The sequence below is a fragment of the Cetorhinus maximus genome, chromosome 18, assembly GCF_964194155.1.
Source record: "Cetorhinus maximus chromosome 18, sCetMax3.hap1.1, whole genome shotgun sequence".
NCBI lineage: Eukaryota > Metazoa > Chordata > Chondrichthyes > Lamniformes > Cetorhinidae > Cetorhinus > Cetorhinus maximus.
In genome coordinates, this window is record NC_135896.1 from 42,956,517 (window position 1) to 42,980,266 (window position 23,750).

The 23,750-nt window shown below is 41.0% G+C and overlaps 1 protein-coding gene across 4 annotated transcripts in view; it reads right to left on the bottom strand.

Annotated features, from left to right (window-relative positions):
• Positions 1–3,860: 3,860 nt before the first annotated feature.
• LOC144693111 (SERTA domain-containing protein 2-like) overlaps positions 3,861–23,750 on the bottom strand; it is a 67,197-nt gene continuing 47,307 nt past the window's right edge. For 3 of the 4 annotated variants that reach the window (XM_078562530.1, XM_078562528.1, XM_078562529.1), the window contains one exon: positions 3,861–5,498. In XM_078562530.1, the coding sequence (XP_078418656.1) occupies positions 4,652–5,494 (843 nt within the window). In that variant the 5' untranslated portion in view covers positions 5,495–5,498 and the 3' untranslated portion in view covers positions 3,861–4,651. Of the gene's footprint in view, positions 5,499–15,155; positions 15,347–23,750 lie in introns of those variants that run through there. The other variant, XM_078562531.1, reaches the window with a different exon arrangement.

Consider the following 23,750-nt stretch of genomic DNA (forward strand, 5'->3'; position numbering starts at 1 on the left):
GCAACTAGCTTGACTGACATCCCATCCACACCTTAAACACTCACTCCCTTCATCACCAACACACTATGCTGTAATGTGTATCATCAATAAGATCCACTGCAGCACTCGTCAAGCCTCCTGCAACTGTACCTTCCAAACTCAGACCTCTACCACTTTGAAGAACAAGAGTAGCAGGAACATGGAAACAGCACCACCTGCAAACCCCTCCACAAGTCATACACTGGCTTGGAAATATATAACCATTCCTTCACTGCCACTGGGTCAAAATCCTTGAACTCACTCCCTAACAGCACTGAGTGTACTTACCACACGGACCGCAGTGGTTCAGGCAGTCGGTTCACCACCACCTTCTTAAGGGCAATTATGGATGGGCAATAAATGCAGGCTTTGCCAGCAATGCCCATATCCCATTAAAGAAAAGAACAATTAAACTTTTTTTAGCTTTATATCAGAATGACAGGTATCAGGTTGATAATACGTGAGAACCAAGCTGAAAAGAAAGTTTAGAGGAGGTGAAAAAGTAATAAGAGAAGCAAAGACAGAGTATGAGAAGAGACTGGCAGCTAGTATAAAAGGGAATCTAAGAGTCTTCTATAGGCATATAAATAGTAGAAAGGATAGTAAAAGGTGGGGTGGGCCTAATTACGGACCTAAAAGGGGATTTAAGCATGATGGCAGTGGGCATGGCTGAGATACTAAATGAACATGTTGCCAAGGAAGAAGATGCTGCTAAAGTTATAGTGAAAGAGAAGGTAGCTTCGGCACTCAATTGACTGAAAATTGATTTTAAAAAAGAGGTATTAGAAAGGCTGGCCTTACTGAAAGTTGATACCTTCCTAGGACCGGATGAGATGCATGCAAGGATACTGAAGGAAGTAAGGGTGGAAGTTGAAAAGGCACTGGCCATAATCTTCCAATGTTCCTAAAATACAGGTGTGGTGCCAGAGCATTGGAGAATTTTAAATGTTATTGTTCAAAAAAGGCAGCAAGGATAAGCTCAGCAACTACAGACCAGTCAGTTTAACCTCAATGACGAGAAAGCTTTTAGGAACTTTAATCTGGGACAAAATTAACAAGTGACTTAGACAAATATGGATTAATTAGAGAAAGCCAGCATGGATTTGTTAAAGGAAAATTGTGTTTAACTAACATGACTGACTTTTTGATGAGGTGACATAGAGGGTTGATGAGGGTAATGTGATTGATGTAGTGTACATGGACTTCCAAAAGGCATTTGATAATGTGCCACATAACAGGCTTGTTAGCAAAATTAAAGCCAGGGAATAAAAGGGACAGTGGTAGCATTGATACAAATTTGGCTGAGTGAGAGGAAACTGAGTAATGGTGAATGGTTGTTTTTCAGACTGAATGAAGGTATGCAGTGGGGTTCTCCAGGGGTTGGTACTAGGATCACTGTTTTTCTTGATCTTATATTAATGATCTAAACTTGCATATGCAGGGCGCATTTCAAAATTTGCAGATGACACAAAACTTGGAAGTATTATGAACTGTGAGGAGAATAGTGATAGACATCAAGAGGACATAGACAGACTGGTGCAATGAACAGACAATTAGCAGCTGAGTTTAATGCAAAGAAGTGTGAAGTGATACATTTTGGTCAGAAAAATGAGGACAGGCAGTATAAAATAAACAAAACAATTCTAAAGGGGGTACAGGACCAGAGGGACTGGGGGTATGTGTGCACAAATCATGGGAGATGACAGGATAGGTCGGAAAAGTGCTTAATAGGGCATATAGGATCCTGGGCTTTATAGATAGACACAGGGTATGCAAAAGCAAGGGAGTTATGGTGAACCATTAAAAGACACTAGTTCAGCCTCATCTAGAGTATTCTGCTCAATTCTGGACACCATACTTTAGGAAATATGTGAAGTTATAGAGGTGGTACAAAAAAGACTTATGAAAATAAGTTCCAATGGTTCCAGGGATGAGGGACTTCAGTTACATGGCTAGATTTGAAAAGTTGGGGTTGTTCTTCTTAGAGAATGTTGAGAGAAAATTTGATAGAGGTATTCAAAGTCATGAGAGGTCAGTAGCTAGGGAGACCTGTTCCCATTGGCAAAAGAACCAAAGACAACATGAGGAAAATCTTTTTTTATGTAGCATTTAGTTCAAATGCAATGCCTGAGAGCTTGGTGGAGGAAAATTGTGTGGTGGCTTTCAGAAGGAAATTGGATAATTATCTGAAGAGGAAAAAATTGTAGGGCTACAGGGAAAGGGCAGCGGAGTGGGGCTAGCTGAGTTGCTCTTGCAGCCACACGGAGGGGCGAATGACTTCCTCTGTTCTGTAACCATATAATTCTATGATATGGATTGAAGGATAAATGCTAGTCAGGACATCAGGAGAACTCTCCTGCTCTTCTTAGAAGAACAGCATGAAATCCTTTGCATTCACCTGAGAAGACAAACTAAGCCACTTAATGAATGGAGGGGGGGGCCAGAGAGAATGAGAAAGAGAATAAACAAGCTTGTATTTATATAGTTTGACATCCCAAAGTGCTTTACAATGGATTACTTTCTGAAGTGCAACCACTGTTATATATGCAAATGTAGCAGCCGATTTAAGCATAGTAAGGCCTCACAATTGCTAAATTACTAGATAATCTACTTTTGATGGTGTTAGTTAATAGGGGAATGTTGGCTAGAATACTATAAGAATGCTCTGCTGTTCTTCAAATAGTGCCATGGGATCTGCAATATCACTGAGAAGGTCTAGGTTTAACATCTTACCTGAAAAGTTGGTAACTCCAAGGACTCAGCTCTCTCTCAGTATTGGAATGAACTGTCAGCCTAGATTATGTGCTCAAATCTGTGGGGTTTTGTGGTGGTAGTGGTAGGAGCTAGGTAGAATATTGCAAAAGTATGCTCACATTAAAAGGTCTTTATATTGACCGGGGAGCTCCTCCATGTTGCCTGTGTCATTTCTAAACCCAACATATCAATATAACAGAGGAAAGAGACAACATTTTCAGGACATGCTTATATCAGCATCAATCCCTTTGTATAAAAATGAAATTGAATTACACCATCATTAAACACCATCGCACCCACCCCCCCACCATCCCCGCCAGTTATATTTGTTCCAAAATTTGACAAAAAGGCCAATCATGAGTTTATCGGTTCATATTATTATTTCAGAACATAAAGAAATATAAATTTAAGCAAGAAAGGTGTAGCATTAAAGTTAATAAAAATTTTCACCTCATCATTCAATTATATTGTGATAGTTGTTGGTCTCATACTATATTGGAGTGTCTAGCTCAGTGTACAAATTGCAAAAACTGGTTCACCCATATAATTACAATTGCCACCCATGTTGGGGTTCGCAAACTAATTTATATCTTTGTTCAGCTTTCACGTGCATTTCCTCATTCCCACCATCATATGCATTCCCTTGTGGAGTTCTTTCATTAACAAAATGGCTTTGGGTAGTTGGGCAGTTAATCTCATAGGAAATATATTGAAATAAAAAAGGCAATACATTTGTTTACAGGTCAGATGTCAGAATATCTACAGTTACAGTACTATATAACTAAACAAGAAATCCTCTGACACAGCTGATAAAGTATGTAGTTCTTGAATGTGCATATTTTGTCTAACATAAATACTCAGTTCAAAATAAACCCCAGAATCAAACAAGCTCTAATGTTGAGTCAATATGTTTTCAGAGTTACAAAACGCAATTGAAATAAAGCTAGTCTAGGTCATAAATATTTAAATCTAACTCAACAGCTTCACATTTAAGAAGAAAAAAAACTTTCTTTGCTCTGGATAAATTAAATTCCACTCCCCCATGAACGTTTTTCTAAACTAAAAAACAGAAGCTGCATCCGCTCATGTACAGCACATATTTAAAAAAAAAGACAAAGCTTTATTGTTAGATCTTGGGAGAGGTAGTGTAAGTCAAATCCAACAGCAAAGCCTGTCAGACTGGAACTAAAGACCAAACAAGACAAACAACAAACATAGATATTTAGAGTATAAAATTCTAAAAAAATAAATAGTTTAAATGTAATATAAAACATTCTTGTAACCTTTTGATAAAGGTGCCTTTGTTGGTGCAAGAATACCATATAAAAACATTCTGCAAGGAAAGAAAACACACCATGTGCTTCATCAATAGAATAAAACCGCTCATCAAAATGTCCTTCGGAAAATTAGTTCCTCTCACACTTTATATCTGGATGCTGAAAAACCGTAACTATCAAAAGATGTACAGAAACACAAAATACTGTTTAGTCTCTATTAAAGGTTTAGTTGATTAAGTTAATGTTCAGTGTGTTGCAGCAGTCCATTAATTTCTTAAAAACAATTTTATCCCATAAAAAAATAACCTAAGTGATTACAGTCACATTTCTGGATTTCAAGCCTGGAGTTGTCATCACTAGCAAAGACTTCACTTGCCATGATTCACATGCTAATTATATGCTTGTTTTCTGTAGTCTTTTGTATACAACTTTTTGAAATGTGTAAAAAGTTGAAAATTATACTGTTTAAACTCTTCCAAAATTTATAAGATTGAATACAGCTTGCTATACAGTGGCTATTCCCATTACTAATGGTACAGATAAAGTTGTTTCAAATAAATAGGAAGACAAGCATCCAAAACTCTGAAGCACCTAGTGATGAATTAGGATCCTACAAGAATCTCCATGATATGGTCCAGGTCACTCAAATCTACTCTGCAGATCTGAATGGCATTCACAGATGTAGAGTTGCATAACTGAAATGGTTTTGAAACATCATCCACAATAGCTGGTGGCGATCTAGCAGGTGTCAATGGAAGTAAGCATAGATCTGAGTCATACATTGATGTGTCAATGTCTTCAAATATGTCATCAAAAGCAAGGTCTGTTAGGTAACTCGTTGAATTTGTGATTTCAAAAGAGCCAAACACAGTTTCTGCAGGCTTAGTTTCTTGCGGTCTGTCTCCCAAAGATATTTCTGTATTTATGTCACCCTCGCCTGCAGATGTTGGACAAGGAGATGGGCTGATGTCCTCCATAAAATCCAAGTCTTTGAGGATTGATGAAATTGCAGATGACATGTCATCATCTGAAACCACCACTAAAGAATTCTCAATCTGACTTTCTGAAAAATCTGAAGAACTATTCAAATCGAGAGAGTTATTTTGAACAGATGATGGCGTTCCAGTTAATTCAATACCTGCCTGAGATGCTGTGTATGTGTCTGGAATTGGACTTGTTCCATTGCAAATATTAGATCCTTCATGACTGCTTTCTTGCCTCATTTCCTCCTGGATCTGCCGTACAGTATTTGCTATAAGAACAGAACGATGCAAGTTTGGTTCCACCAGCATCCTACAGCTTTGCAATTTGATGAGGCACATATTAAGTACTAACTGTCTCTGCAAAGTGTAGGGCAGCCCTGGGTTAGAATCAAAGGCACCAGGAACACCAGCCATATTTTCTTCGTATTCACTAAACTTGCGCTTCAGTCCTTTAGCCAACATGAATCTAGGAGAAGAAAAAGGGAAAAAAATGAGTATCCGCTCTATCAGAATAGTTAATATGATCTTTAAATAAGTGAGCAGTTTATGCTCTTGTTTATAGAGACCTGAAGAAACTATATTCAACAATGAACAGCAAGCTGGTATTTCAATTAACATCATAGGTGTGTAAAGACATTTAGGGCAATTTTCAGGTCACAAATCTGAAATATTAATTTGGTTTCTCTCTCAACAGGTGCTGCCAGACCTGCTGAGTATTTCCAGCATTTTCTGGTTTTTAATTTGAGAAATTACCTTTCTCTGTTAATGAAGTGCTATGAGTAATTTTGCAGGTTTGTACTCTCACCAGTGAGTATCTCACAACAGGAGCTAATGTTAGACATTCAGCGGCACATTTGCAGTTAATTTTCTGTCCATTGAAGTTAATTGATATCTGCCCTCATATGCAAAGTTCACACAGGCAGTATAACTCAAAATTCACTGCCTTGTTTTTTGAATTCAGTCTATTTATCATTTTCCTATGCCAGATTCAGTACCACCTAGTCCAGTGGGTTACAAACTTTTCTGTGTAGGGAAATCATTCCTCAGAACCCATACCCTGACTTTCAAAAGACCGTCAGCTTCTAAAAAGGATATCAATGTTCTCATTGGTAAACAACAACAAAAATAACATGCTAGTACATCAGAAAATACAAAAATGTGATCACACAGCAGAAATTTGATGACCTTGCAGTCCTTAAGAGCCAGAGACTCGTTTGAAAATCTCTAGTCTTTCACCGTGATACCATGAAAGTTAAGCTAGTTTCTAATAAGTGTTAATTGTTTCATTGTACTCCTTTAAAAGGTCCTTTATTGAGCCTGTGGAGTGGATGTAGTTAAGATTTCAATCCAAAGACAGCTAGCAGTCTAGCTCTATGCAGCATTTGGGTACATTCCTCCTGTCACATGCAATATTCTTTTAGTTATAATCATCAGACTACAATAGGAATTAGTTCTGACTTGTATAATGTTATCTTACTACAATTTATATTTTTAAACCTTTTGCCAGGAGCATATTACAAGAGTTGACCATAGTGGAATTTTATTCATTTACAGGATGTAGGCGTCGCTGGCTGGGCCAGCATTTATTGCCCATCCCTAATTGCCTTCTTGAACCACTGCAGTCCCTGTGGCGAAGGTACACCCACAGTGCTGTTAGGAAGGGAGTTCCAGGAGTTTGACCCAGTGACAGTGAAGGAACAGCGATATATTTCCAAGTGAGGATGGTGAGTGGCTTGGAGGGGAACTTCCAGATGGTGGTGTTCCCATGTGTCTACTGCCCTTGTCCTTTTAGATGGGTTTCGAAGTTGCTGCCTAACGAACCTTGGTGAGTTCCTGCAGTGCCTCTCATAGATAGCACACGCTGCTGCCATTGTGCGCTGGTGGTGGAGTGAATTTTTGTGGATGGGGTGCCAATCAAGCGGACTGCTTTGTCCTAGATGCTGCCAAGCTTCTTGAGTGTTGTTAGAGCTGCACTCATCCAGGCAAGTGGAGAGTATTCCATCACAGGCCTGACTTGTGCCTTTTTTATGGCGGACAGGCTTTGGGAAGTCAAGAGGTGAGTTACTCACCACAGGATTCCTAGCCTCTGACCTACTCTTATAGCCACAGTATTTATATGGCTAGTCCAGTTCAGTTTCTGGTCAATGGTAACCTCCAGGATGTTGGTAGTGGGGGATTCAGCGATGGTAATGCCATTGAATGTCAAGGGGCGATGGTCAGATTCTATCTTGTTGGAGATGGTCATTGCCTGGCACTTGTGTGTTGCTCAAGCCTGAATATTGTCCAGGTCTTGCTGCATTTGGACATGGACTGCTTCAATATCTGAGGAGCCGCGAATGGTGCTGAATATTGTACAATCATCAGCGAACATCTCCACTTCCGACCTTATGATGGAAGGAAGGTCATTGATGAAGCAGCTGAAGATGGTTGGGCCCAGGGCACCACCCTGAGGAACTCTTCATTGACGTTCTGAAACTGAGATCATTGACCTCCAACAATCCCAACAATCTTCCTTTGTGCTAGGTATGACTCCAACCAGCGGAGAGTTATCTCCCTCATTCCCATTGACACCAGTTTTGCTAGGGCTTCTTGATGCCACACTCGGTTAAATGCCGCCTTGATGTCAAGGGCAGTCATTCTCACCTCATCTCTGGAGTTCAGCTCTTTTGTCCATGCTTGAACCAAGGCTGTAATGAGGTCAGAAGCTGAGTGACCCTGGTGGAACCCAAACTGAGTGTCAGTGAGCAGATTATTGCTAAGCAAGTGCCGCTTGATAACACTGTTGATGACCCCTTCCATCACTTTACTGATGATCGACAGTAGTCTGATGGAGCGGTGATTGGCCCAGTTGGATTTGTTCTGTTTTGGGTGTACAGGACATACCTGGGCAATTTTCCACATAACAGGGTAGATGCCAGTGTTGTAGCTGTAGTGGAACAGTTTGGCTAGGGGCATGGCAAGTTCTGGAGCACAAGTCTGCAGTACTATTGCTGGAATATTGTCAGGGCCCATAGCCTTTGCAGTATCTAGTGCCTTCACCCATTTCTTGATATCATTGGGAATGAATCAAATTGGCTGAAGAGTGGAATCTGTGATGCTGGGGACCTCTGGAAGAGGCCAAAATGGATCACCCCCTTGGCACTTCTGGCTGAAGATTGTAGCAAATGCTTCAGCCTTATCTTTTGCACTGGTGTGCTGGGCTCCCCATCAGTGAGGAGCCTCCTCCTCCAGCGAGTTGTTTAATTGTCCACCACCATTCACGACTGGATATGGCAAAACTGCAGGGCCTAGATCTAATCCGTTAGTTGCGGAATCGCTTAGCTCTGTCTATCACTTGCTGCTTATGCTGTTTAACACACAAGTAGTCCTGTGTTGTAGCTTCACTAGGTTGACACCTCAGTTTTAGGAATGCCTGGTGTTGCTCCTGGCATGCCCTCCTGCATTCTTCATTGATCCAGGGTTCATCCCCTGGCTTGGTGATAATGGGTGAGAGTGGGGGATATGCTGGGCCATGAGGTTATGGATTATGATTGAATACAATTCTGCTGCTGCTGATGGTCCACAGCGCTTCATAGATGCCCATTCTTGAGTTGCTAGATCTGTTCAAAATCTATCCTATTTAGCACGGTGGTAGTGCCACACAACACGATGGAGGGTGTCCTCAATATGAAGATGGGACTTTGTCTCCACAAAGACCATGCAGTGGTCACTCCTACCGATACTGTTATGGGCAGTTGCATCTGTGGCAGTATTATGATCCAGAAACCATAATTTGGCACTTTATTTGAAATGAATTTATCATTATAAGAAACATAAGAGAGTGTGAGCTCCATTTGAGTTTTTTAATGATGCTCCCATTTTAGCACTAGCAGATAGGTAGCAACATACAAAATTGGTGACCAGATCTGGTCCAACAAACCTGCTCCACACATCCTGACTAGAGAGTTTCTAGCCTTCCACATATAATGTCCTGGAAGAAATAAAATAACAGAAAAAACCAGAGCCAATAAGGGAAAATTAATCCAGGAAATTTCTCTCCTCCTGCCTCCAGCGGTCAAAACTGGTCCAGAAGATCACTTGAGCCAACTATTATCTGTAAAGTCACCTACCTGTGATATGGTATGATGTGATCATTGCCCCAGTCAAGAATTGATCCATCTGTCTCTTGAACATGTACAGAGAGCCAGCAACCACCACATCATCCAACACTGCATTCCAGAAGCTCACTACTCTCCGGGAGAAGAACTGCCTAATATCCAGTCTATTCCTACCTTTGTGTCATTTAACCTCATGTCCACTGCTCCTCCTCAATCTGTTAAATGGGATTAATGGGAAAAAATTTTTACTTACCTGGCCCGCAGGCAGCAGATTGGTCAGAAAGTCATGGAGAGTCCGCAATTCAGGACAGCGAGGTGGGTGGGTGTTGGATTCACGACAGCGGCAGGGGGGGTGGGGGGGTCAAGTCAATTGGGTCGGCTTCTGAGCCCAGGTGGAGGTGGGAAGGAGGTCAAGAGCCTGAGGAGGAGGGATGTCAGAGGCCTCAGTGGGGGGGGTCGAAGGCCCAGAGGCTTTTTGATCGGAGGTGTTTAGAGACTGGGTGGGGGAATTTGAGGCCTGGTGTGAGCTGGGGGAGAGGGGGGGTCAGAGGCCTCGTGGTGGGATCAAAGGTCTCAGGGGGAAAGTTGTTCAGGGGTGGGTGCCCCAATCACGGAGCCTCCTCAATAAGGCACCCTGGATCTCGGAGTTAGGTGCAAAGGCATTCACTTCCTGGGTCCAACAAATCCTCGGTCTGACGAAGCTGCCGAGCGGACATTCAGGAAATCCAGACAACAGCAGCCAAATTCCAAAAGTAGAATACATATGAGGCTCACAGCTTCATTATCCCATGTCCTTGGAGAGGGTTGGTCACCTGCTCACCTTTCAATTCAGAAAGCCAGAAAAGAGTGGTCAGAGGCAGGTTTGAGTCAGGAAACAGACTTGTCAGAATTTAACACCAACCCACCACCTAAACCAAACCTGCCCATTTTTTGGGGGTTAAAATTCTTCCTAATCTATTAATAGGTGTGCTGCCTAGCCCTCTCGTAATGTTATAGCCTCTAGAGCAGTGTAGATTTAGAGGCAATCTAATAAAGTAAATAAACCCAGCTCCTCAAGCCTATCTGAATAGAAAAAAATCTTCAAGGTAGGAATCATTCTTGTAGACCTTTTCCAAGGCCACCATAGTTTCTGACAGTGATTTATGTAGTTCATAAATTCATTGACAGGATGTGGGCAAGGTGAGAGTATTATTGTCAATTCCTAATTGCCCTCGAATTCAATTGAGTAGCTTACTTGGCCATTTCAGAAGGCAGTTAAGAGTGAACCAGGTTTTGGATGGTCCCTCTGATCTGTGGACTCTTGGTGTGGTTTTTGGTAACTGGCATGTGTGACCCATCTTCCCTTAGACAGGTTGTAGTCATACTCTGGCACTTGCTTAAAACAGGTTTATCAGTACTACATCTAAATAGATTACAGAGTAGGTATGTTGCTCCTAGGCATGGTGTGTTCCAACCTCCCTCTCTCTTGAAAGAGAGAGTCTAACACATGAATGACTGATGCCAGTGATACACCATCACCCATGTCATACATTAGCATATCCATTCTGTTAACTCTTACACTACAAATCACATTGCTGAGAGTCTGGAGTCACATTAAAGCCAGACCAGGTAAGGACAGCAGATTTCCTTTTCTAAAGGGCATCAGTAAACCAGATGGGTTTGTTTAATAAGTGGATATCCATTTACTGAATCAGGCAGTAGAAGACATTCTGTGAATCACAATTGTTTTATTATTAAACTATAGTTCAGTACAAATACCAGTTTCCACTATTCCCTTCTGGATCCTCTCTCTGTCCAGAAGCAAAACCCACCTACTGGGGAAAAACCCAGCCCTTGAGTACAGGCTTCATTGAGCATCATCTGCTGTCACTTCACTCTGAAGCTTGAACTGGTTTACTCTTAAAGGGACCTGCATTTCTAACATTGACAGGGTTTGTATGACAACCCAATAGCTCCATGGTCATCATTACTGATATTAGATTTTATTCCAGATTTTTTTTAATTAACTGAATTTAAACTACTCTAACGTCGTCATGGGATTTGAACACATGTCTCAAGATCATTAGTCTAGATCTCTGCATTACTACTCTAGTAATCTAACTACAATGCTACCGTAATGGTTACTGTATAAATAAATAAATAGTCCAAAACAATAATAAAACCTAATGTCAATTAACAAAATATAGACAAACAATCTTGTCATTATCAAGGCTGTCACTACGCAATACTTATATGACAATATATGATGGAAAGCACATGAAAAAATTGAAATCCAGTGCTGTTTAGTTTCTGAAATGATGTGGCAGCAGATGCACTACTAAGGCTATGAGGCATGGAAATTGAATCATTCTTCATTTTTAAACCCCGAGTACAGACCACATTCTGGATTTCTTCCATTTTCTGTGTAGGCTAAAGAGCCCTAGTGATTACTGCAAGCAACCTCTTAAAAGGAGTTTCAACCAACCAAGTGTACCAATAGTGAATTTAGTTTCTTTGTTCCCTTTTTAAAATATTAGAGGATCATTTTATTAAGTCACCATTTTTCATTCCCATTGAATTAATCAAACAATTGTAATGAAGGTTTCTTCTATGCAAGAACAACATTCACTGTGTGCAGCCAGTTTTCTCCGTAATCCCTTTAAGATTTCCACACAGCTGGGAATGTGTACATCTTATAGGAAATTCTGCTTGAGAGTGGCCTGTTTGTCCCCTGGACGGTACATTTCTGATTGCTGTGTGGCTGCAAATCCATGCAGTTTGGAAGCCTTGAATAACCATCTTTTATCCACAATTCTTAGGGCAGAATTTTGCTGTCGGCAAGCAGGGGGCGGGGCCCACTCGCCGAAGCGTAAAATGACACAGGATGACGTCGGGCGGAACCCCCGAAGTTATCCCGGCCCATTTAAATTTTCAGGAAGGCGGGGGCACAGCAAAATCAGCTGCAGGCCAACTGAGGTCATTGACAGGATCATTTAAACAATTAAAGGACCTGCCCGTCCAACCTTAAGGTTGACGGGCAGGCCAGGAGCCCCGGCGGCAAATAGAGAAAACATGAAACCTCATCCACCGGCGGGATGAGGTTTCACGCAGGGTTTTAAAAAGTTTAATAAAGTTATTCTGTAAATTATGAACATGTTAGGATTTAGGGGACATGTTAGGGATTTTTTTTTCTTTTTTCAATCTTTTTCAAAGTGGAAGTGATCACCCTGAGGCTGCACTTTGCCTCAGGGAGATGTGCGCTCTTTCATGCGCATGCATGAAAGAGCACTCTCTCGCTTTTGGGGAATCCCCCCCGCCCGCATAGGAAGCACTTAATTGGCCCGCCCACGTAAAATGGCCGTGCGGCCCGCTTCTCCGGCGGGGATCAGCTCCCCGCCCGCCAGAGATTGGGTCGGGCCCGCCCGCCCAGCAGGCAGAAAATTCTGCCCTTAGGATGGGATTTTCTGCACCCAACTGCCACCGGGATCTTCCAGTCCCGCCTCAGGTCAATGGATTTCTGGCTGGGGTGTCACCTCGCCCATGGCGGATCCCGCCTATGACAGGGCCAGAAAATCCTGGCCTTAATCAGGAAAGTGACCACAGCAATTCAGGTGGCCCTTTAAATAAGAAAGTGCTCTGATCAAAACGTATACTAAATAGCTGAGGCAGCAATTAAAAAGTTGCAAAATGCAAACAATGTAATGAAACTAATAACTATAATGCTAGTTCACCAATTTAGGATCATGTACATGTTAATATATACACCTGTTTCCCTTTTGGGTGCAATCGGTGACCCGGGTGCAAATTGTGCTCAAAATTGTGGTACCTTTTGGAACTAACTTTTTTGTTTAAACCCATTTGTATATCACCATATGTAAAATTTTGTGTGAAACCATTGCAATTGGGCAATATTTTAGGATGTAAATTTTTAGGGTTAAAAAAATGACCTTGATATATTAAGGTGCAGTTTTATTAATACAGCTGAAAATGGGATTCACCACAAAAAAATAAAAAATTTTAATCGTAGGATCCAGTCCAGGATCTATGAGTAACCTAATTTTAAATAACTGAAAATGACTTTTAAAAAAAACTAGGCAGAACCATTAACTAGTTTCATTGGTATACAGTAGTCGGTCCCTTAGTAAGTTAAGAAAAATATTTTAAAAGCTTTTAAAAAGGTGCCTTTTGGTGTCGTTGAGTCTAAAAAAAGCCTAATTTTAAGAGCCACTGAAGTCCCGCAAACAGGTTCAATTAGTGGAAACTCACCGTAGTGATTAATTTGGTCAAGGGGCATGGCCAGTTTTATGGGCAGGGCTGGTTTCCAGTGCAATATTTTTAAAGTAATACACAGGATTGCAGAAACTCACACAAGCCTTTGTACTGATCTGGCCAATTTTCAGTGAATTGCATTGAAAATATCAGCACAAGCTAGTGGAAACTCTACCATTACATATACACATGCTCCATTGTGGGTGAGTAAAGACTGAGATTAAAGGTAATTTTTTAGAGTGATTGATAGCCATTAGTCTGACATCCACTTAATATAGCATTTTAATCATAAGCTTTCAAACATGTTATATACAATTTAAGATTTTTCCAGCTCTTTTAAGACAAACAAAATTCTGGAGTTTTATGGCTTTTTTTCTCAATTTGTCAAACGATCCACAGCAAAATAGACATTTCCAGCAAATGCTTCTTCTTGCAATGCTGTAGCCATACACTATCATTTAAGATTAAGAAGGATTCACTTTATGCTGAAGATTTTTAATGCAAGGTTTACTAGCATCTCTCCTGTAACAGAAAATAACTCTAACCCCTTTTAATTTAATTAATAAACTATCTAGCAGATCTGTAAACGTAAAACAGAAAAATGATTACCACATAGTTCTTCACCAATCAGCATAGCAAAAATGATTTGACAAACACCTTGATATGTTTTGCCAACAGGATGACAGCAACTCACTTGTTATAGTTTTATTAACAAGTTCTAGGTAAGTTACCTCGCCTTATCTCCAGTGATAACAGAAAATTGTGTTGAATGAAAATGGTATAAAAGGATGAATCAGTGTGTTTGAATTCATATTCCAGACTAATAAATAAAAAGGATGCGTATTTTGGAGAAATGCAAATTTAAATTCTCAACAAATCCCCTGCGCTAATCATCCCACAATTCAAAGTGCGAGAAGTTGATAAGTTGACTGCATATACATTTAGTATACCATAGTGACTACTACATACAATTACTGTATTAGAAACCTGGAAAAAGTGAACCCAGGTGAGAGTTTACCAAATCCCTGATTTTTTTACTCCACACATTTTCACCATTTGCTGAAGCTACATTGCTTACTACAGTTTCAAATCTTAAATATATGATAATATGCTGTTAAGAAAAAAAAACACATTTTGCAGAACAGTTTAGGTGGAATCTCAAAAACCCATTCAATTATGTCTGTTACAAATGTTGGAATTCAGCAAAGCACTTAAAGAAGACTGGGTAATGGACTTTCTGAACAGTGCCTCAGAACACTTTCACAGAATTTCTACACATTTTCCAAATTAATCAGAAAACAAAATTCATTAACTCTGAACTTCATACGGTACAAATAATTTGGCCTGGTACATAGAAATCAGGGCAAACACTAGTTAGATAATTTAAACTACTTGATCTTTGTTTATTACTGTTACTTAGAGGTTACTCTTTACTGCCTTTATACACATTTACTAAAATCATAGTGTTCAAATCAATACTGCTGCTTCCTACAAAAGCACTACCCTTCTTCTTGTAATTATCAATTGTTTATATTATCCAGACATAACAATTCCTACCCAGATTACTGTATGCCTTCACATACATGGGGTGTACAGTAAACAAAGAAGTCTGTCTGACTGAACCCTTCTAAAGCCATAACAGAATTTGCACTAACCCTTGCTTGCACTACTGTCTCTTTTTAGGTCTCTCCATAATGTTAATATAAGCAAAGTAACAATCTAACAAAGAAACAGATATTTTTGATAATTAGTGAAAATGCTACACAATAAAAGCTTACCTTGTTCCAAAGTGCCACAATTTTTATTTCCAAATCTTTGGAGTTAGTGTGACAGTACATTTTGAACATTTTAAATGAAAATGAATTAGTCCTCGGTTGGTTTTTAAATCAGTTTCTGTAGGCAAGCTAGAATTCTCACTTGCACAAACTGCCATGCAGCTGTCTTGCTTTTTTCAGACAGCTGACAAACAGCAACTGCACAAGCACAATGACGCAGAAGACTAAGCTGCCGTGGAAAGGAGTGGGGCTTGAAAAAGTGGGTGGAGCTTTGTGGCTTGCAGTAGTGTCCATCTCCAGCTTGGTGAACAGTCAGAGAACTGCCCAACAAGCACACAGGGCCCCAACTGCTATTCCAGAAATGCTGACAGTGTCTCTACCATGTCCGCTAACAGCAGTTTGTTGAAGCATTATACACTGCAATCCACTTGGATACTGTAAAGTATTACCGAAATAAAAGAGCCTGAGACAAAGATACAGGACATTAAAAAACTTATTTCACAACTGGCTCCCATTTCGAATGTTTCTGTTTTAGTAGAAAACATGAAAGCCGTTTCACTATACATAATCCAAAAAATACTTACTGTAAAAAAAAGAGAATTACAAAAAATTCAGGTAATCTTTTTGCTAACTGTTTTAATATAACTTAATTAAACAGTAAATGCATTTTACATCGACGAGGGGACTGGGTTAAATGAGGTAGCTACAGTAACCAAACAGGTGAGCTGAATCAACTTGCAGAGTCAAAAACAGAAATGATTCAAAATTAACTTTACATATTAGTTGAAAAATGAATTAATGTATGCATACTTACAGTCAGTCAGGCACAGTAACCATTCCAAACCAGTGCCCTCACTTAAATAATTAACGCTTGCAACTTATGCAAAAATATATCTTAAAACAATAAATGGAGAAATTGATAGAATAAATACATTTAAGACACATGCATTCACCTAGAACCTAGTCCATATTTTTGTTGGCCACATGGAAGCGTTTTGAACAGATAATGGAATCTTTCCATTTCTATAAATTTATTTTTAAAGGAATTATGGCTAAATTCAACCAGCTGAAAACATTTTATTGCAATTAGAATGAGGGAATCTTTAACGAGTCGATTGCCAGCCATTGTAAAACCTGCCCTACTTTCCATTTATTTCCAGCTTACTTCCTTGGTGGCAAAGTTGGAAATTACCCCCTGTCAGATATACATTGAGGAACTAAGTTCAATTTTAAATAGTTCTTTTAATAAATTATCTTTAAAAATTAAAATGTAAGTTTACAATTACTACCGTACATAAAGATAATATATTTTGCTGTCAGTTCTTAACCATGTAAATAGTATGATACGTTTATTAAAAACGTGCATGCTACAGTATGAGTAACAAGGGTTCCACTTATATGAAGAGCTACTTTCCAGTACCCTCTTAGGAAGTGAATGCCACGCGTTGGACAGCACAGAAATCATACAAACTAGTAGACGTCAGGGCTTTGTTCCAGCTTTCTACTGTTGGACAAGCTGTGCTAGGGCGGCAACGGAGATGCCACAGTTGGCCTCAGTGTCCCTGATTTTGGAAGAGTTTTTCACCTTAATTGCTATCCAGTCTTACTGGATGCACCGGTACATGAATGCCAAGGGTGTATGACTCAGACTCCACTGCAATAGCCTCCACCGTTGAATAGATATTGCATATCAACAAGCTATTCAACCATAGGCTCAAATCTCTTCACCAAAAGTTCAAACAGATTTCAGAAGAAGTCACTGAACAACAATTAGGAGCTGAATCCTGATATTCTCCAATTCCGTAATACCCCACTCCTCTTTCTCACTCTCTTTCTCTCTCTTCCTCTCTATCTCTCACTCTCCAGTCACAAGAAATAAAACCAAATGCAATCCTGTGTTGCTACCTAAACTGAGATCAGCAAATGCATAACAGACCAAGAATTGAACTGTGGGCTTTCCTGGTATAAAATCCTAAATATTTCAGCAAAAGTGGTACTTAGTTTCCCCGGCATGGTTTTGTTAGGTCCACATGGCAGTTATCTACTTTAATTCCCTGTTCCTTCCCATGCCTTAATTTTCAAGAGTTTATCAATTCCTCTCTCTTAGTACATTCTCTCTCTACCTCTTGTTACTCCATTAAATATAGCCTAGTTTTTGCAATTCTTTTAAACCTACATCCCTGGGGTCATCCTGCTTAATTTACTTTCTCCATGGTTCCAACATTGTCAACAACCAAGCAAGTTGCTATACCACTGCAGAAAGCACAAGTGTCAAACATATAGGGCAGAATTTTCTGCCTACCGGGCGGGCGGGCCCAACCCAATCTCTGGCGGGCGGGGAGCCGATCCCCACCGAAGAAGCGGGCCACGCCACCATTTTAAGTGGGCGGGCCAATGAAGCAATGCGCTTCCTGTGCGGGCGGGGGGGAGGGATTCCCCAGATGCAAGACTGCGCTCTTTCGCGCATGCACACGAAAGAGCGCACATCTCCCTGAGGCTAAGTGCTGCCTCAGGGAGATCACTGAAAGTTGTACAAACATTAAAAATAGAAAAAAAAACTCTTAACATGTCCCCCTCATGTGACAATGTCACACGAGATAGGACAGGTTAATAAATTTCATTAAAACTTTATTAAACTTTTTTAAACCCTACATGAAACCTCATCCCGCCGGTGGATGAGGTTTCATGTTTTTTCTATTCCCCGCCGGGGCTCCTGGCCTGCCCACCAACCTTAAGGTTGGACGGGCAGGTCCTTTAATTTTTTTAATGATCCTGTCAATGACCTCAATTGGTCATTGACAGGTAGGCGGGCCCACAGCTGATTTTGCTGCAGGCCCGCCTTCTTGAAGATTTAAATGGGGCGGACTGAGTAAATTGGGCCTGTAACAGCAAAGCATTTGGAATCTTGAGCTTCATGAATAGAAATATTGAGTACAAAAGCAGGGAAGTTATGTTGAACATTTGTAAAGCTCTTGTTAGTGCACAGCTAGACTATTGCAGCCAGCTCTGGTCAGAAACTTTAGGGAGGAAATGAAAGTCCTTGAGAGGGTGCAGAGATTACCAGAATGGTTCCAGAGATGTAGGATTTTAGCTGCAAGGTTAGGTTGTAAGAGCTCTGGTTGTTCTCCTTGGAGCAAAGAAGATTGAGGGGAGATTTGATAAAGGTGTACAAGATTATGACAGACTCAGATAAGGTAGACAAAGAAAAGCTATATCCATTAGCTAATGGTACAAAACTTAAGGTTTTAAAGCAAGAGCTGCAGGGGAGCTCTAAGTTAGAACTTATTTACACAGTGAGTGATAATGACCTGCATCTTGCTGCCTCTGAGGGTAGAAGATAGAAGAAGCGGAGACATTGAGTGATTTTAAAAGGAAATTAGGTGGGCATTTGAGCAAAATAGACACAGGGTTACAGGTTTAGAGCGAGGGAATCGGACTGCCTGGATTGCTCTACAGAGAGCTGGCACGGACTTGATGGGCTGAATGGCCTCCTTCTGTGCCTCTATGATTCTATGATCTATGACACAGCCTTTTCCTGCATCTGCTGTTTCTTGCGGTGTTCTTGCAGACTGCCCAGGTCCTTTGGGTCTTAGGATAATAAAGGATTTTGGTGTCAGAAACCAGTTTCAGTCACATAATTAAATGCTTTTTCCCTCCTAGAAAGGCTTAATGCTGAAAACCATTGCTAGACAATGAAGACATATGATGGCTTTTCACACCCACTATGGATAACAAGTTTTCTGCAGTTCTCCTTTAGTTGTATTGCAAACTTGGAGACATGGGCCAGGATTTTACATTCTGCGTGTGGGGGTGGGCCCGACACACTGGAATGTAAAATGACACGTGATAACGTCGGCGTGCATCCCCACGTCATCGCGCAATCTCATGATGTTTCCTCCGGCCAGCGCGTGCCAGAGTCAGCTGCGTGCCCGCCGATAATTGATAGGCCTCTTATGGCTATTAAACAGGTAATTAACATGAATGGCGGGCAGGCGAAAAGGCCAAGTGGCTTTTACATTTTTTAGGAAACCTCATCCATAAGCAGGATGAGGTTTCCTAAAGCTAATATTGATAATGTAAAAACTTTTTCTGAAAAATAAAAACATGTCCCATCTCATGTGACACAGTCACATGAGGGGACGTGTTTCATTAAATTTTTATTGCTTTTATTTTCTCGCGTGCATGCGCGAAAGAGCGCTGGACCCAACTCTCCCTCCTCCCCCACTCGTGTATTACACTGGGCGGGCCTTAACTGGCCCACTGTGTGAAATGGCAGTACAGAGCTCCCTGCCTGACATGGGAAAAATTCAGGCCATGGAGTCTAGAAGTCCATTGATTCTGAGTTTTGAGTAAACTATGAACAATGGCAATTGTGAATTCCACACAGAAGGGTGCTGTCTATGCCCATTGAAGGAAAATACCACCATCCAGGATGATTCAATCAGGAACTTTCCAGAAACTTAATATAGTCTAGGTTGAATTTGCAAAAGTCACCTGACCCTTGGCAGTCATCTTAGCCTGGTTAGTGTCCATTTAAAAAAATATAAAAAGACAGTTCCAGAAGCTTCCATACAAGCACAGTCCATGTTTAAAGTGATGACTAAGACAAGCCTTCACTGGACATAACAGTGTTTATTGAAAGGGGAATTCAGTACAAAAGTAGGGACGTGTTGCTACAGTTGTACAGGGCCTTACTGAGACCACATCTGGAATACTGTGTACAGTTTTGGTCACCCTACTTAAGATAGGATATAGTTGCATTGGCAACAGTTCAGAGAAAGTTCACTTGACTGATTCCTGGGATGTAGGGGTCATCTTATGAGGAAAGGTTGAGCAGGTTGGGGCTTCACCTATTGGAATTTAGAAGAATGAGAGATGAGCTTATTGAAACATATAAGATCCTGAGAGGAGTTAACAGCATGGATGCTGAGAGGATGTTTCTCCTTGTGAGGGAGTCTAGAACAAGTGGACACGGTTTAAAAATTAGGGGTCTCCCATTTAAGACTGACATGAGGAGAAATTTATTCTCTTCACCAGAGAACAATGGAGGCTGGGTCATTGAATTTATTCAAGGCTGAGTTAGACAGATTTTTGATCGACAAAGGAATCAAGGGTTATGGGGAGGTAGGCAGAAAAGTGGAGGTGAGGCCACAATCTGATTAGCTATGATCTTATTGAATGGCAGAGCAGGCTTGAAGGGCAGAATGGCCTGCTCATGCTCCAATTCTTGTGTTCTTGTGGTCAAGGAGTCCCTTTCCCTTCTTCAGTAACTTGAAACTCTGCTATGGTTAGAGAGCTGGCCAGAGGGTCCTTGTTCAATGGCTATAGTCACTGCTGCAGACATTCATACATCAAGAGAAGATGGTGTGAGGAATATGGTAATATGCTATGATATTTCAGTAGGCAATTTAATTAATGTTTGGTAAATAGGTCTAGCAACTCACAGGGGCCTACTAGTGAAGCCACGTTATCCTCCACCACTCGCCCTTCATTTCCCCAAGATTCATGGCTCGGTCAGTGGCCAGCTTGTGTATGACAATGGTTCTGACTGATATAAAGGGTACATCCAGAATTGTTGAGGTATTAGAAATGCTGTCTAATTAAACCTATCCTCTGCTTTATGATAGATCTGGCGGAGGCATGAGCATCTTCATACATTCTAGTTGGGAGTCTGAGCATGGCAAATGGATGAAACCCATTGTGCAGTCTTGAGAGTCCTGCATTGCTGTACAGAATAGGACCAGCAACCTAAGGCATTTCAACAGTAACAATGTGAGGCACAGTGTGATTGATTGCTAGACCAGAGAAGGGTCCAGGACATAACCAAGAAGTCCAAGTCTGATCATGAAACATGAAACTGCCTATTGTGAAATTACATCTGATGCAAGGATTATGCCACATTTACATGCCCAATCTCAATGAACAAACAACTCACTGAGGCTTATGTGATATAGCTTCCAGTAAGAGTTGTGAAAGCCCACCTCATCCACTAATACCCTTCAGGAACTGAAAACCTGCTCAATCTAACCTATGTGTGACTCCAGTCCCAAACTATGGGCTGAATTTTGCTGTCGGCGAGCAGGGGGCGGGGCCCTGCCCCCGCTTGCCGACTCGTAAAATTCTGCCCCTGGAGTATTGTGAGCAGTTCTGGGTACCACACCTTAGGAAGGATATATTGGCCTTGGGGGGAGCACAGTGTAGATTTACTAGAATGTTATCTGGGCCGGATTTTCATGTCAGGAGCAGGAATTGTGAGATGGGACTAATCCTGTGCCCTGTTCCTATCACCATCTTGGGACTGCCAGAAGGTAGGAATTTCCAGGGGTCCAGGCCCTAAGTGGCCTGCAGATGTACCTGCCTCCTCATCTTTGCCTTTAAGAATCTGGAGACTGTAAAATTTTTAAAAGCCTCCCAGCCTAATTCCTAAATCCAAGTACACCTGTAAAGAAATTGGACTTCCTAATACAAAAAGCACATATGCCTAGCTTCATGACCTGCTGAACATTCATGTCCTCGAGGGAATGCTGCAATAATCCTAATATCTGGCTTCAGCCATTTGAACTCATCTAAACTAGATTCATAGGTGGAGAAGACTCCTTTCTTTACCAGGCCCACAACAACTGTTCTCCTACAACGAGCCAAACAAATAAATTCTGAACTATTATTTTATTTACAACATGTAAAAGTACACGATTCTCTCTAACTGTATTTTTTATCAAGCATGGGTGTATGTGTGTGTGTGTGTGTCTATGTGTGTGTGAGAGAGTGCTAAGTGATTGACGTAGTGTTTAGGCTTTCGGGGTGAATGCGTGAATAAACAACCCTCTTTATTTAAACCCACAAAACTTGCTGCTGTTAATTAAATTGACCACACATTGGGCTTAGAAACATACAAATCTTCCTCTCCAAAAACCACGCTGATTATGACAGTATGTGAAAGGGTACAAGGGTTTTAGTTCACTCCCACCCTTGGCTGTAACAATGCCAACATTCCATGTGCCTACCTAATCATTTGCTGAACCTGCATATTAATGTTTCGCAGTTTATGTACCAGGACACCCAGATCCCTCTGTACCGTAGAGTTCTACAGACTCTCCCTATTTAAATAATATACTGCTCTTTTATTATTCCTTCCTGAGTGGACATGTTCACATTTGCCCGCCTTCCACTCAAGCTGCCAAGTTTTTGCCCACCCACTTAACCGATCTAAATCCCTTTGTGGACTCTTTAGGTCCTCTTCACAACTTATTTTCCAACCTATCTTGCGCCATCAGCAAATGTAGCTGCTATACAATCAGTCCCTTAATCCATGTCATTGATATAGATTGTAAATAGCTGAAGCCCCAGCACTGATCCATGTGGCACTTCACTGGTTATAGCTTGCTAATCTGAAAACGACTCGTTTATCCCTACTCTGTTTCCTGTTAGCTAATTAATCCTCTATTCATGCTAATATGTTACCCCCTACATCAGGAGCTGTTACTTTATGTAGTAATCTTTGAAGTGGCACCTTATGAAGTGCCCTTTGGAAATCCAAGTACACCACATCCACAGGTTCCCTTTTATCCACCTTGCTAGTGTTATGATCTGGTTAGGGACTGTTAACTTTAAATAGAAACCCAAATGCCTTGTTTTAACCAATAGAACTATGCCACAAGATTTCACATTTTTTAACAAAACACAAACTTTATTGGATATAGAATAAATTAAACAAAGCAAATGCAAGTAATTTAATACTGTAATTTATAACTATGGCCAGGATTTTCCCCTCGGCGATTTGGGGGTGGGGCCCGCTCGCCGAGGGGAAAATGACACGGGAGGAATCCCCGACATCATCCCGGGTCATTTAAATCTTAAGGAAGGCGGGCGGACAGCAAAATGAGCTGTCCACCGGCTGACCTGTCAATGGCCAATTATGGCCACTGACAGGCTCATTAAGATAGTTAAATACCCTGCCCGGCCAACCTTAAGGCTGGCAGGCAGGCCAGGAGCCCCAGCAGGCTGTAGATTATTAATGAAACTTCATCCACTGGCAGAATGAAGTTTCATTACCGTTTTGTAAAAATTTAATAAATTCTATGAGTTTGTTATCAACATGTCTCATCTCGTGTGACATTGTCACATGAGGGGGACATGTTAATAATTTTAAAATGTCTCTATTTTTTGACTTTATTTACCTTTCACTAAACTCCCTGAGACAGGACTTTGCCTCAGGGACCAGTACGCTCTTTCGCGCACATGCTCTCCCCACCCTACCCCCACTCGAGCCATCTATCACTTGTTCATGTTGTTCTTTCCAGAGTGCTTACCCTTGTCCTGCTAGTATCACATTCTGCTCTCCATCCTGAATGCCACCATCAGCATCTCCCATAGCCAGTACCACTACTACCATTAACACCCCTTTGTCCTTTTGTTCATGACATCGTTGTCCATCTCTCCTTTGCCTCTACCTATCGTTGGCTTTCTATCCAGCTTCACCTCCTCCACCACCCCCCTTAAACAGTATAAATTTCACCACATTTTTACTTCTCTTTAGCTCTGAAGAAGTCATATAGACTTGAAACATTAAATCTGTCGCTCTCTCCACAGATGCTGTTA